This window comes from Cherax quadricarinatus, unplaced genomic scaffold, assembly GCF_038502225.1.
Source record: "Cherax quadricarinatus isolate ZL_2023a unplaced genomic scaffold, ASM3850222v1 Contig1949, whole genome shotgun sequence".
In the NCBI taxonomy this organism is placed as follows: domain Eukaryota; kingdom Metazoa; phylum Arthropoda; class Malacostraca; order Decapoda; family Parastacidae; genus Cherax; species Cherax quadricarinatus.
The window spans coordinates 40001-55274 of record NW_027196975.1 but is presented as its reverse complement, the minus strand read 5'-3'; the positions used below and the strand labels follow the sequence as shown (position 1 = coordinate 55274).

Here is a 15274-nt window from a genome sequence, read left to right as displayed (position 1 = left end):
GAGTGGATGAACTTGCAGAGACCTGAGGGGAAGCCCAACCTAGCCTTCATGCCTGTAGGTCTATCTGGGCACTGAGAGAGAAGCAGGGCGGCTGACGCTCACATGTGGCACCACATGACGTCACACATGCTAGCTGCTGGGTCTAGCTGAGCAGGGAGCCTAAATGTATATATGAGTGATATCTACAATATACTACACAAGTGTATATAGGGGGAATTCAGTAACAATAACCTGGTCATGTACCATCAAGAACAAGTGTTGGGTACTGATGACCTGGCCATGTACCGTCAACAACACGTGTTGGGTACTGATGACTTGGTCATGTACCGTCAAGAACAAGTGTTGAGTACTGATGACTTGGTTACGTACTGTCAACAACAAGTGTTGGGTACTGATGACTTGGTCATGTACCGTCAAGAACAAGTGTTGAGTACTGATGACTTGGTTACGTACTGTCAACAACAAGTGTTGGGTACTGATGACTTGGCCGTGTACCGTCAAGAACAAGTGTTAGGCACTGATGACTTGGTCAAGTACCGTCAAAAACAAGTGTTAGGTACTGATGACTTGAACAAGTACCGTCAAGAACAAGCGTTAGGTACTGATGCCTTGGTTATGTATCGTCAAGAACAAGTGTTAGGTAGAGATGACTTGGCCATGTACCGTCAAGAACAAATGTTAGGTACTGATGACTTGGTCAAGTACCGTCAAGAACAAGTGTTAGGTGCTGATGACTTGGTCAAGTACCGTCAAGAACAAGTGTTAGGTACTGATGACTTGGTCAAGTACCGTCAAGAACAAGTGTTAGGTACTGATGACTTGGTCATGTACCGTCAAGAACAAGTGTTGGGTACTAATGACTTGGTCGTGTACCGTCAAGAACAAGTGTTAGGTATTGATGACTTGGTCATGTACCGTCAAGAACAAGTGTTAGGTACTGATGACTTGGTCATGTACCATCAATAACAAGTGTTAGGTACTGATGACTTGGTCATGTACCGTCAAGAACAAGTGTTAGGTACTGATGACTTGGTCATGTACCGTCAAGAACAAGTGTTAGGTACTGATGACTTGGTCATGTACCGTCATGAACAAGTGTTAGGTACTGATGACTTGGTCAAGTACCGTCAAGAACAAGTGTTAGGTACTGATGACTTGGTCATGTACCGTCAAGAACAAGTGTTGGGTACTAATGACTTCGTCGTGTACCGTCAAGAACAAGTGTTAGGTACTGATAACTTGGTTATGTACCGTCAAGAACAAGTGTTAGGTACTGATGACTTGGTCGTGTACCATCAATAACAAGTGTTAGGTATTGATGACTTGGTCATGTACCGTCAAGAACAAGTGTTAGGTACTGATGACTTGGTCAAGTACCGTCATGGACACGTGTTGGGTACTGATGACTTATTCGTGTACCGTCAAGAACAAGTGTTGGGTACTGATGACATGGTCGTGTACCGTCAAGAACAAGTGTTAGGTACTGATAACTTGGTCAAGTACCGTCAAGAACAAGTGTTAGGTACTGATGACTTGATCTTGTACCATCAAGAATAAGTGTTGAGTAACACTCCTCCTATTACCCTCAACACACACCTCAGTTATTGACAGATAAGATAAGATTTCGTTCGGATTTTTAACCCCGGAGGGTTAGCCACCCAGGATAACCCAAGAAAGTCAGTGCGTCATCGAGGACTGTCTAACTTATTTCCATTGGGGTCCTTAATCTTGTCCCCCAGGATGCGACCCACACCAGTCGACTAACACCCAGGTACCTATTTGCTGCTAGGTGAACAGGACAACAGGTGTAAGGAAACGCGTCGAAATGTTTCCACCCGCCGGGAATCGAACCCGGGCCCTCCGTGTGTGAAGCGGGAGCTTTAGCCACCAGGCCACCGGGCCACACACCAGGCCACCGGGCCACACACCAGGCCACCGGGCCACACACCGGGCCACCGGGCCACATATGATAATATCTGATAAACTTTATGAAGAATGATTTACAACTGGTACAGAGAAGCTGATATTATTGATATGACTCACGAGATCGTAATATCACAACAGCAAACAACTCAGGGAACGGATGAGGGTTTGAATCATGATAGCTGGGTCCTAAAACTCAGAGGCCTGTGCGTTAACCACTGGGCCCGCTGGATTTAATATAATTCATCCAAAGAGTCTTATTACAGTAAGCTGGTCCAGTGGTTAACGCACTGGCCTGTGAATTTTAAGGCCCACTTACCATGGGTTTGATCCCCACCCATTCCACTGATGCATTATTGATATACATCATAGAATGCGCCTGGTTGTGCAGACTCAACACAATACATTCTCTTCCCTCAATTACTCTCTCTTCCTTGTTCTCATCTAGATATTTCGTCCATCCCTCTCTATCCTTGCAGGAGGGATGGGGGTCCAGGTGCTGGAGCTGCAGCAGGACGGTGTAGCGAGTGTTTACACAGCTGGGGTGTACCAGGGTAGACTGGACCGCAACTGGAAGCTGAATTCAGTCACTCTATGTGCTCGCTTCAACATCTTCTTCCTGCACCAAAGTGCTACCTTCTTCCAGCTGATGGACACTGTGGAGAAACTTGACTCACAGCTCAAAGGAGGTTAGTTGTGGAGACAGCGATATCTGAATTAGATCAGAGGTTGAATTTTATCCAGTCTTTTTGGTTTTCCTACTTTTAAAAGGCTAAAAGTGATAGAAAAAATTGTTACCTTAGAGTACAGGTTTTCAGGGGGTCACTTACCACTTTATCCTTTAAAGTCTGTCAGACCACAGGTACTTAATCTTTTTACGATGACAGATCCACAATGGACTGCCGAGTATGTGTCCATACCCACTTCACCAGACTGTGCAAATTATCACCATCACCGGTCCTATTAGGTTCCAGTGTGACTTCAAAAGATGTCAATAGTTTGGTTATAATTTACATACGGACAACTAGCAACACAACGCCTCATACTTTATTCTAACCTAAAAAAAACTTTTTTTTTTTTTAACTGTTTGGAGATGGAGTCCCATACAACCATTATTTGGTTCCTATACCCCCAGGGGTATGAACACCCCTGGTTGCCCCCAGGGGTATGAACACCCCGGTTGCCCCCAGGGGTATGAACACCCTTGGTTGCCCCCAGGGGTATGAACACCCCTGGTTGTCCCCAGGGGTATGAACACCCCTGGTTGCCCCCAGGGGTATGAACACCCCTGGTTGCCCCCAGGGGTATGAACACCCCTGGTTGCCCCCAGGGGTATGAACACCCCGGGTTGCCCCGAGGGGTATGAACACCCCTGGTTGCCCCCAGGGGTATGAACACCCCTGGTTGCCCCAGGGACATGAACACCCCTGGTTGCCCCCAGGGGTATGAACACCCTTGGTTGCTCCCAGGGGCATAAACACCCCTGGTTGCCCCAGGGGTATGAACACCCCTGGTTGCCCCCAGGGGCATGAACACCCCTGGTTGCCCCAGGGGCATGAACACCCCTGGTCGCCCCCAGGGGCATGAACACCCCTGGTTGCCCCCAAGGGCATGAACACCCCTGGTTGCCTCCAAGGGCATGAACACCCCTGGTTGCCTCCAAGGGCATGAACACCCCTGGTTGCCCCCAGGGTTATGAACACCCCTAGTTGCCCCCAGGGGTATGAACACCCTTGGTTGCCCCCAGGGGTATGAACATCCCTGGTTGCCCCAAGGGGTATGAACACCCCTGGTTGCCCCCAGGGGCATGAACACCCCTGGTTGCCCCAGGGACATGAACACCCCTGGTTGCCCCCAGGGGCATAAACACCCCTGGTTGCCCCAGGGGTATGAACACCCCTGGTTGCTCCCAGGGGCATGAACACCCCTGGTTGCCCCAGGGGCATGAACACCCCTGGTCGCCCCCAGGGGCATGAACACCCCTGGTTGCCCCCAAGGGCATGAACACCCCTGGTTGCCTCCAAGGGCATGAACACCCCTGGTTGCCTCCAAGGGCATGAACACCCCTGGTTGCCCCCAGGGGTATGAACACCCCTGGTTGCCCCCAGGGGTATGAACACCCTTGGTTTCCCCCAGGGGTATGAACACCCCTGGTTGCCCCCAGGGGCATGAACACCCCTGGTTGCCCCCAGGGGCATGAACACCCCTGGTTGCCCCAGGGACATGAACACCCCTGGTTGCCCCCAGGGGTATGAACACCCCTGGTTGCTCCCAGGGGCATAAACACCCCTGGTTGCCCCAGGGGTATGAACACCCCTGGTTGCCCCAGGGACATGAACACCCCTGGTTGCCCCCAGGGGTATGAACACCCCTGGTTGCTCCCAGGGGCATAAACACCCCTGGTTGCCCCAGGGGTATGAACACCCCTGGTTGCCCCCAGGGGCATGAACACCCCTGGTTGCCCCAGGGGCATGAACACCCCTGGTCGCCCCCAGGGGCATGAACACCCCTGGTTGCCCCAAGGGCATGAACACCCCTGGTTGCCTCCAAGGGCATGAACACCCCTGGTTGCCCCAGGGACATGAACACCCTTGGTTGCCCCCAGGGGTATGAACACCCCTGGTTGCTCCCAGGGGCATAAACACCCCTGGTTGCCCCAGGGGTATGAACACCCCTGGTTGCCCCCAGGGGCATGAACACCCTTAGTTGCCCAAGGGGCATGAACACCCCTGGTCGCCCCCAGAGGCATGAACACCCCTGGTTGCCCCCAAGGGCATGAACACCCCTGGTTGCCTCCAAGGGCATGAACACCCCTGGTTGCCCCCAAGGGCCTGAACACCCCTGGTTGTCTCCAAGGGCCTGAACACCCCTGGTTGCCTCCAAGAGCATGAACACCCCTGGTTGCCTCCAAGGGCATGAACACCCCTGGTTGCCTCCAAGGGCCTGAACACCCCTGGTTGCCTCCAAGGGCTTGAACACCCCTGGTTGCCTCCAAGGGCCTGTGTTTAATGGGTTTGTTTGGTAGGTGCTGCAAGCGGGTGGTTAATGATACATCTTCGGAGGCTTCTTTGTTTATTGAAAATGTCGTGGTGGGTACACAGGCTTGTGTTGTGCCCATGGCCCGGGCAGGGCCATCCCACGAGAGAGAGCTGGGAGTACTTGTGTCTTGCTGCTAGGCCGCTGTGTGAGTGAGAGCGAGGCATGGGCCGACAGGCTGGCGTGCCTACCGAGAGGCCTGGCTACAGAGGGCAGCACCTGTGTGGTGTGAAATATGAACTAAGCTGGCAGACAGCATGGGCTGTCTGTGCAGACAGTACAGGCTGTCTACATGTGCTCGGCCACCTACTGCACGTCGTCCCAACGCGACAATACTGGTTGTAAAAGGAACTTGGTCTCTCTCTCGTAGGAACAGGGCACAGAACACAAAATAAAAACATATATATACATATGGACATGGAAAAAAAACTTCCTACAGGGAGGGAAGAAAAAAACATGTGGGATGTGCTAAACATCATGATCATAGACACTGAGCGTCGAAGGGCATCACTGCATGCCTTCCTGCGTCTGGACAGATACTGCATGCCTTCCTGCGTCTGGACAGATACTGCAACACAGGGGACATCGCTGCGGGTGAGCTGTGATGTAACAGGTTACGGTCTCCTCTGAAACGGTGAAGCAGACAAAGTAGGAGTCGCTGCAGGTTTCACTCAACCTGGGGCACGACATGCTGGTGCCCTCGAGTAAGGCGTCGACAAAACTCGGCAACTGGGCAGGACTTCTGGCAAGCGACTCAGGAGGACACTTCTTGACTGGTACTGTCGCTGGGCTGTCACTGCCGGTGAGCGTGGAGCGAGTTGTGGAGCGAGTCGTGGCAGAGACGACTGGGCGAAACATCTGGGAGTCGTAACATCATACACCAGACTGCAGTGAGCGAGCTAGCAGTCAAAGTGACATCATCTTTGTGCAGGCTGCTCACTGAAGCTTGTGACACGAGGCTGACACAGTGCCTGCCGACAGGGCTAACTGTGGCTTGGCGAGTATCATTCTCTCAGCAGTTGGAGTTATAGCAGAGGTTAGTCTAAGCGTCCCCAGACTTGTTTCTCTACATATAACTGCACTCTGAAGGTCTGGAGGTGAAGTGAAACAAATCTCGATGGGAATCGTAGCAGGTACGATTCTGCAGAACATCACGAGCGACGAGCATAAAAGCTTTCTGTACAAGAGGGCTCGGTCACTCGGGGGCTGACTTGACATCAGCTGTCAAACGTACTGGTCATACGGGTGACTTAGCACAGTGGTACTACTCAGGTCTGGCTCAGACCTCACTGGACACACGGAAACTTTACACACCTGTGGTACAACATGGCTTAAACTAGCAAATGATGCTTTTCTGTGCATAAAACTGACTCTAAGACATACTAAAATGTGAGAATACTGACTGAGAGGAATTAATTAACACACGACATATATCTTCTCTTAGTCTTCTCGACAATATTGAAATAATTACTGAACACTCGATGGTTACATCATGTGATGTCAGGCGTGATGTCGCGAGGTGACGTCAGCAGCACTGTGACGTCAGCAGACATCTCGAGGTGACATCAGGCAGACATAGTGAGGTGATGTCAGCAGACATCATGACGTCATGAAGTCGGGCAGCATCGTCGGTGACGTCAATGTGATGCGTGCAGCAGACCACAGCATGTGGCCTGGGACATCTGGTAACTCACGTGGCTGGTAGATCCACGTGACATCGCCCACACCCACGTGGCGTCGGGATCCACGTGGCGTCGTGATCTACGTGGCATGCTGATCCACGTAGCTTTGAGTGGCCTCGGGCACTCGGATACACAGCTCTGGCAATGAATCACACGAAAAACAGCAGAAAACACAGCAGAGGGAGTGGGCAGTGGTGAGTGTATGGTAGACGGGTGAGCGTGAGTAGGGCGAGCATGGGCAAGGTGAGGAACAGCCACTTCCTCTCCTCCTCCCCCACCAACAAACACGTGGAGAAGCTCACACTGGACGCAGAAATCGCCACAAAACTCACCTCTGGCTTGCTGAAACAGCTTTGCTGAGCTGAACAACAACAGCAACATACAAGTGACGCTAAACACGTGACTTGAGAAACAGCATGGGACGCTGTAGCGTGGGGTCACTTACAATTCTCGGAGAATTTCGGCAAATTTCGGCTGGATCCTGCTTGTACCTGTGTCTGGATGCTCAAACGTGCAGACACGACATCAGGATAACTCGTTGAGAGACTGATGCTTCTTGTGTAGGGTGATGAAGTGAAGATGACTTCATACCTCTCCTTCCTCTCTCCGGGCAAACAACTGCTGTGACCACCGCTGCTACCAATGTTTAATGGGTTTGTTTGGTAGGTGCTGCAAGCGGGTGGTTAATGATACGTCTTCTTCAAAGGCTTCTTTGTTTACTGAAAATGTCGTGGTGGGTACACAGGCTTGTGTTGTGCCCATGGCCCAGGCAGGGCCATCCCACGAGAGAGAGCTGGGAGTACTTGTGTCTTGCTGCTAGGCCGCTGTGTGAGTGAGAGCGAGGCATGGGCCGACAGGCTGGCGTGCCTACCGAGAGGCCTGGCTACAGAGGGCAGCAACTGAGTGGCGCGAAATATGAACTAAGCTGGCAGACAGCATGGGCTGTCTGTGCAGACAGTACGGGCTGTCTACACCTGAGCACCCCTGGTTGCCTCCAAGGGCCTTAACACCCCTGGTTGCCTCCAAGGGCCTGAACACCCCTGGTTGCCTCCAAGGGCCTGAACACCCCTGGTTGCCTCCAAGGGCCTGAACACCCCTGGTTGCCTCCAAGGGCCTGAACACCCTTGGTTGCCTCCAAGGGCCTGAACACCCTTGGTTGCCTCCAAGGGCCTGAACACCCTTGGTTGCCTCCAAGGGCCTGAACACCCTTGGTTGCCTCCAAGGGCCTGAACACCCTTGGTTGCCTCCAAGGGCCTGAACACCCCTGGTTGCCTCCAAGGGCCTGGACACCCCTGGTTAACAACACCTGACTTATAATTCAATTCAATTCAGAGTTTATTCTCTATAAGGATTACAATGCTGAGTTTACAGAATTTGGATATTGTGTGGTTTACATGTTATAAAATACTAATTACAGAGTGTACCACTAGAACACCTAGCATGGCTAGGCATTTCGGGAAGACTTAGATTAATTCTTAACTTTAAAATATTACAAATTATGAGGTAAGTTGGTATTATTGCCAAGTGACTAAATACTAGTTTGTGAGTTTAGCAATGTGAATGCTTTTGTTTTGGTACAGTACATAGTTTCATAAGAGGTTAGGGAGAGTGATTATAGGTCAGAGAGAAAAGTGAAGGGTCAGGGTGAGAGAGATGAGGTGTTGATCTCCAGCTCATGAACCTTAGTGAGAGGGTGGACTACAGCTCTTTAGAGCTCCTAGTGGAGTGGAGCTGCAGCTCTTGTTATTTTTTTTTTTTAGATAAATTTTACAGGGTAAGAGTTATCCTGTCTCAGCTCATTTCTAAACCCAGCCCTATCTAAGGTATACTACCCCCCCCCAGGATGCCACCCACGACAGTCGACTAACACTCAGGTACCTACTTACTGCTAGGCGAACAGGGACATCAGGTGTAAGACGACTGACACCCATGTACCTACTAGCTGCTAGGTGAACAGGAACAGCAGGTGTAAGATGACTAACACCCAGGTACCTACTTACTGCTAGGTGAACAGAGACAGTAGATGTAAGGAAACATGCTAAACGTTCCCACCCGTGCCGGGGATTGAACCAAGGACACTCAGTACGAGGTGAGTGCGTTGTCAACTTAACCACAGGACGCACTGCCTATGTTATGCTTGTTGTCGCTGTGCTTAACATTATCTGGCTCTTCAGGGTTTTGAGATCATGTAAAACAGGATCTCTCTCTCTCTCTCTCTCTCTCTCTCTCTCTCTCTCTCTCTCTCTCTCTCTCTCTCTCTCTCTCTCTTTCTCTCTCTCTCTCTCTCTCTAGGGAGATCAAAGGAGGTAGGGAGAATAAGGGAGGCACGGACATTGACGAAGAATAAATATTTCCGAAGATAACTTATAACTGTTGTTCCCAGAGCTGTGGCTCAACCGTGTCCGACCAGTCATCGGTCAACACTGGCAATACCACATCCTGAAGAACAAACTCCGCACCCACCGGTCAGTATTATTATTATTAGTAGTAGTAGTAACTGTAGTAATAGTAGTAGTAATAGTAGTAGTAGTAGTAGAAGTTGTGGGGAATTTTGTGATTCCCCAGAACCGTTATATCCCCCTAGTGGGGGGGGATGTAGGAAAGGGGGAGGGGGAGGGGACGACGTCTATGAGGCAGCAGGTCTTGTTCATAGAGAGAGGCTAGGTGAAGCAGGTCCTGAGTGAAGCAGGTCCTGAGTGAAGCAGGTCCTGAGTGAAGCAGGTCCTGAGTGAAGCAGGTCCTGAGTGAAGCAGGTCCTGAGTGAAGCAGGTCCTGAGTGAAGCAGGTCCTGAGTGAAGCAGGTCCTGAGTGAAGCAGGTCCTGAGTGAAGCAGGTCCTGGGTGAAGCAGGTCCTGAGTGAAGCAGGTCCTGAGTGAAGCAGGTCCTGAGTGAAGCAGGTCCTGAGTGAAGCAGGTCCTGAGTGAAGCAGGTCCTGAGTGAAGCAGGTCCTGAGTGAAGCAGGTCCTGAGTGAAGCAGGTCCTGAGTGAAGCAGGTCCTGAGTGAAGCAGGTCCTGAGTGAAGCAGGTCCTGGGTGAAGCAGGTCCTGAGTGAAGCAGGTCCTGAGTGAAGCAGGTCCTGAGTGAAGCAGGTCCTGAGTGAAGCAGGTCCTGAGTGAAGCAGGTCCTGAGTGAAACAGGTCCTGGGTGAAGCAGGTCCTGAGTGAAGCAGGTCCTGAGTGAAGCAGGTCCTGAGTGAAGCAGGTCCTGAGTGAAGCAGGTCCTGAGTGAAGCAGGTCCTGAGTGAAGCAGGTCCTGAGTGAAGCAGGTCCTGAGTGAAGCAGGTCCTGGGTGAAGCCACGGTCCTGGGTGAAGCCAAGGTCCTGGGTGAAGCCACGGTCCTGGGTGAAGCCACGGTCCTGGGTGAAGCCACGGTCCTGGGTGAAGCCACGGTCCTGGGTGAAGCCACGGTCCTGGGTGAAGCCACGGTCCTGGGTGAAGCCAAGGTCCTGGGTGAAGCCACGGTCCTGGGTGAAGCCACGGTCCTGGGTGAAGCCACGGTCCTGGGTGAGGCCACGGTCCTGGATGAAGCCACGGTCCTGGGTGAAGCCACGGTCCTGGGTGAAGCCACGATCCTGGGTGAAGCCACGGTCCTGGGTGAAGCCACGGTCCTGGGTGAAGCCACGGTCCTGGGTGAAGCCACGGTCCTGGGTGAAGCCACGGTCCTGGGTGAAGCCAAGGTCCTGGGTGAAGCCACGGTCCTGGGTGAAGCCACGGTCCTGGGTGAAGCCACGGTCCTGGGTGAAGCCACGGTCCTGGGTGAAGCCACGGTCCTGGATGAAGCCACGGTCCTGGGTGAAGCCACGGTCCTGGGTGAAGCCACGGTCCTGGGTGAAGCCACGGTCCTGGGTGAAGCCACGGTCCTGGGTGAAGCCACGGTCCTGGGTGAATCCACGGTCCTGGGTGAAGCCACGGTCCTGGGTGAAGCCACGGTCCTGGGTGAGGCCACGGTCCTGGATGAAGCCACGGTCCTGGGTGAAGCCACGGTCCTGGGTGAAGCCACGATCCTGGGTGAAGCCACGGTCCTGGGTGAAGCCACGGTCCTGGGTGAAGCCACGGTCCTGGGTGAAGCCACGGTCCTGGGTGAAGCCACGGTCCTGGGTGAAGCCACGGTCCTGGGTGAAGCCACGGTCCTGGGTGAAGCCACGGTCCTGGGTGAAGCCACGGTCCTGGGTGAGGCCACGGTCCTGGATGAAGCCACGGTCCTGGGTGAAGCCACGGTCCTGGGTGAAGCCACGATCCTGGGTGAAGCCACGGTCCTGGGTGAAGCCACGGTCCTGGGTGAAGCCACGGTCCTGGGTGAAGCCACGGTCCTGGGTGAAGCCAAGGTCCTGGGTGAAGCCACGGTCCTGGGTGAAGCCACGGTCCTGGGTGAAGCCACGGTCTACCACAGTCACACTGCCTCCATTGAAGAATACAGGTCAGAATCTTGTATTTCAGGAGCCAGGGTTGGACGGCAGGCTCTAGCTCAACTTCTGGACTGAAACATAGACAACTGACCTTACACAGTCGTGAACCTCCACACACACTGCCTCTAGCATACACAGTAGTAGTAGTAGTAGTAGTAGTAGTAGTAGTAGTAGTAGTAGTAGTAGTAGTAGTAACAGTAATAGTAGCAGTAGTAGTAACAGTAGCAGTAGCAGTAGTAATAATAGTAGTAGTAACAGTAGAAGTAGTAGTAGTAACAGTAGTAGTAGTAGTAGTAATAGTATTAAAAGCAGAAGTAGTAACAGTAGTAACTGTAATGGCAGTAGTAGTAACAATAGTAGTAGTAATAATAGTAGTAATTGTAGTAGTAGTAGTAATAGTAAAAGTAGTTGAAGTAGTAGTAGAAGTAGTTGTAGTAATATTAATAGTAGTAGTTATAGTATTAGTAGTAGTAGTGGTGGTAGTAACAGTAGTAGTAATAATAGTGGTAGCAGTATTGTTATTAGTAGTAGTAGTAATAATAGTAGTATCGGTAAGCACTCAACCCCAGACCCCTGGAGAACCTCCTGAGTGATTGACACTCGGGCTGCGGTCAGAGTGCCAGGAATGGCTCACCTGGAACAGAGTTTTTGAGAGTTGAGAGCCTCATACAAGCGAGAACACCGGCCCTGATATGCCAAAGACTTAATGTTGACTCCTGCACCAGCACCTTTGCAACTCCCTACCAGCTGTGTGAGTGGTGAACGTAGCAGACGAATATGTTGCGTTGGAGATGAGTTAGTTTAATTAATTATCATTTTTTAATTATCATTAGTATATACACTGCATTGTGCTTGTTACATATGGTGTATGTAACATTTTTTTTTTTTATTATTTAGAAATTTTAGCATACAAACAGAGGTACAAAAAATACAGGTAAGAGCAGCATGCCAAAGCCACTTATATGCATAGCATTACGGGCTGGCTTAAAATTAACTTAAGATTAACTAAGCAATGATGAAATCAGTGATAAGACATTATTGTAAACAGATAACTATAAAATACAAATGAGTATTACAAAGACAGGTCCTATGGTTGCATGCATTGCTGTTCATTCAGTAGAATGGAGCATTCTGTTAGGTAGTGCATTTAAAAAAATAACAAAGTTAGGTTTAACATTTGTGTGATACAATTGTGAGTAACATTTAGGATATACAATTTATATGGTTCAGTTATTCAATATTTATTTGGTTTTGAGTGAGTAAGTGAACTTTGAGAAGAGACTTGAATTTATAAACAGGTAGTGTTTCTTTTATATTTACAGGTAATGAATTCCAGATTTTAGGGCCTTTTACGTGCATTGAGTTTTTGCATTGCGTGAGATGGACACGAGGAACATCAAAGAGTGATCTGTGCCTTGTATTATGGTCATGTGTTCTGTTGAGGTTGGCAAGGAGATGTTTGAGGGGAGGGTTAATATCAGAGTTAAGTGTTCTATGTATGTAATAAGTGCAATAATAAGTATGGATGTTTTGTATGGTGAGTAGGTTGAGTGTTTTGAATATTGGTGGAGTGTGCTGCCTGTAGTGAGAATTTGTTATCATTCTAACTGCAGCCTTTTGTTGGGTAATTAGTGGTCTGAGATGGTTAGTTGTTGTTGAGCCCCATGCACAAATTCCATAGGTGAGATAGGGGTAAATAAGAGAGTGATAAAGGGCCAGGAGGGCTGACTGTGGAACATAGTACCGTATCTTCGATAGTATGCCTACAGTCTTGGAAATTTTCTTAGAAATTTGTTGTATATGTGTATGAAATTTGAGTCTATTATCGAGGTGGATTCCTAAGAATTTTCCCTCTGTTAGCTTTGTGATATGTGATCCGTTTATCGTTATGTTAAGAGGTACATCTGTAGCTCTGCTACCAAACTGAATGAAGTAGGTTTTGTCAATGTTTAGTGTAAGTTTGTTAGTCCTCATCCAGGTAGATATTTTCTGTAATTCGGTGTTTACAGTATTGGCTAGCGTGACTGGGCTCGGGTGAGAGAAGACGTATGTGGTGTCATCTGCAAAAAGTGTGGGTTTGAGTAATTGCGAAGCATTTGGTAGGTCATTTATGTATAGGAGAAAGAGAAGAGGGCCAAGGACACTTCCCTGTGGGACACCAACTGTAATTGGTTGTGCGGAAGAGCTTGCCCCATTTGCGTACACATATTGGCTTCTGTTGCTGAGTTAAGACTTGAGGTAGTTGAGGGAGTGCCCTCTAATACCATAGTGTGACAATTTTACGTGGAGCAAGTCATGGTCAACTGTATCAAAAGCTTTACGTAAGTCAATGAAGATCCCCAGTGGGACTTCTTTTTTCTATGTTGCAGTGTATATATGTTCTAGCATGTGTATAATAGCATCATTAGTATTTTTATTAGGCCTGAATCCAAATTGGCAGGGGTTGAGAATGTTATGGGAGATGAGGTAGGAGTGGATTCGTTTATGAATTAATTTTTCGAAGATTTTTGAGAGAGGGTGTAAATTGGATATTGGCCTATAGTTATTCAACTCTGTTTGGTCTCCTCCTTTATGGATCGGGGTGACCCTTGCTATTTTGAGAACTGTAGGGAAGGTGGAGGATTCAATGGATTTGTTAAAGAGTGTTGCAATGATTGGTGATAGTACTTGTGACGCTTTTTTGTATATAAAGGGTGGTAAGGTATTTAAATCTCCTGCCTTGTTTTTCAGTGCGTTGATAATAAGGGAGACTTCGTATGGGTTAGTCGGAGCTAGGAACAGTGTGTTCGGGTAGTTGCCAGTGAGGTAGTCATTTGGTGGGGTATCTGAGCTTGGGATATTATTGGCAAGGTTTTGACCTATAGTGGAGAAGAAATCATTGAGTCTGTTTGCTGTTTCTGTTGGTGGGTGTTGGGGTTCATCTGATTTTGCTAATTTTATTTCGCTATGTCGTGATATCTTTTTTGTTCCCAGAATTTCTGATAGGGTCTTCCAGGTCTTTTTTATATCACCTCGTAAGTTGGATAATCTGTTCTCATAATACAATTTTTTTGCCCTTCTTATCAGGCTGGTTAGGATTGACGAGTAACGTTTTGTTTGGTCTCTGGTTATGTGACCCATTCTGTACTGTTTTTCATATCAGTGTTTTGTATTTATGGATTTGAGAATGCTGGGTGTTAGCCAGGGACTGTTCAGTCTCTTAGCTGTCATCTGTTTAGTTTTTTTAGGGCAGTGCTTGTTATAAAGGTATTGGGTCTTTTTTAGAAAATTATTAAAACATTCGTCAGTTTGCCAATCAATGTTTGTTACTGCTGTTGTGAAGTTATTAATGGCTGCCTCATTGTGAAGTCTGAAGGTGACTTTAGTAGTGTCTTGGGGTATTTTACCAAGAGTTGTTATGAGGAAAGTAGGGTAGTGGTCTGTGGTATTATCTGTAATTATGCCTGATTTTAAAGGGGATATGGTGTTGGTCCAGATGTGGTCAAGTAGGGAAACACTAGTCTCTGTAACTCTTGTAGGTTTTGTTACTGTTGGTAGCAACATGCAGTTACTCATTGTGTTTGTGAATTCAGTAATGTGTGGGTCCTGGTCTTGCAGGAGATTTATATTGAAGTCACCTGAGAGTAGTAAGTGATCTTTGTTCATGCGTGCATCAGTTATCATACTTCCTAGGTTTTGACTAAATTGGCTAATGTTTGATTGTGGAATTCTGTAGATGTTTATCACTGTGAGAGGTTTTTGTAGGTATTTGGATTTGAATTTAGCTATTATATATTCCCCATGTTCATCCCTTGTGCAAGTATTAGTGATACATTCTAGTTGGTCTGAGTAGTATATAGCTGTGCCACCCCCTTGTTGGTCTGGCCTACAGTTGTGTATGGCTGTGTAACCAGGAATGGCATAGACATCTGTAGTATCAGGCTTTAGCCAGGTTTCAGTTAGTGTAATAATGGACATATTGGCATGCAAGGAATTTAGTAATGCTAGGAGGTCATCATAATGCTTGCTTAAAGATCTGATATTGTAGTTAAAGATAGTTATGTTGTTGTTAGCTCTGAGAAGTCCCTTTGATTGTTCTGCTGTGTAGTAATTACAGTAACTGTTTGAATCATTTAAGTCATTAAATAAGAGGTTGGTATCAGGATCAATGTTTGTAATCATAAGATTTGTAGTGAATCTATAGTTAGAATTAAGTAAAAAATAAAGTAAATATTCTAATATCTTTAT

At 48.6% G+C, this 15274-nt stretch overlaps 1 protein-coding gene across 1 annotated transcript in view; it reads left to right on the top strand.

The window, feature by feature from the left end:
* Window positions 1-1329: 1329 nt before the first annotated feature.
* Window positions 1330-15274, top strand: part of LOC138851755 (uncharacterized) — a gene marked incomplete at its 3' end in the record, with an annotated part of 28200 nt that continues 14255 nt past the window's right edge. The window contains exons 1-3 of the mRNA XM_070081197.1: window positions 1330-1522; window positions 2403-2612; window positions 9025-9106. Of these exons, the coding sequence (XP_069937298.1) occupies window positions 1330-1522; window positions 2403-2612; window positions 9025-9106 (485 nt within the window). The remainder of the gene's footprint in view (window positions 1523-2402; window positions 2613-9024; window positions 9107-15274) is intronic.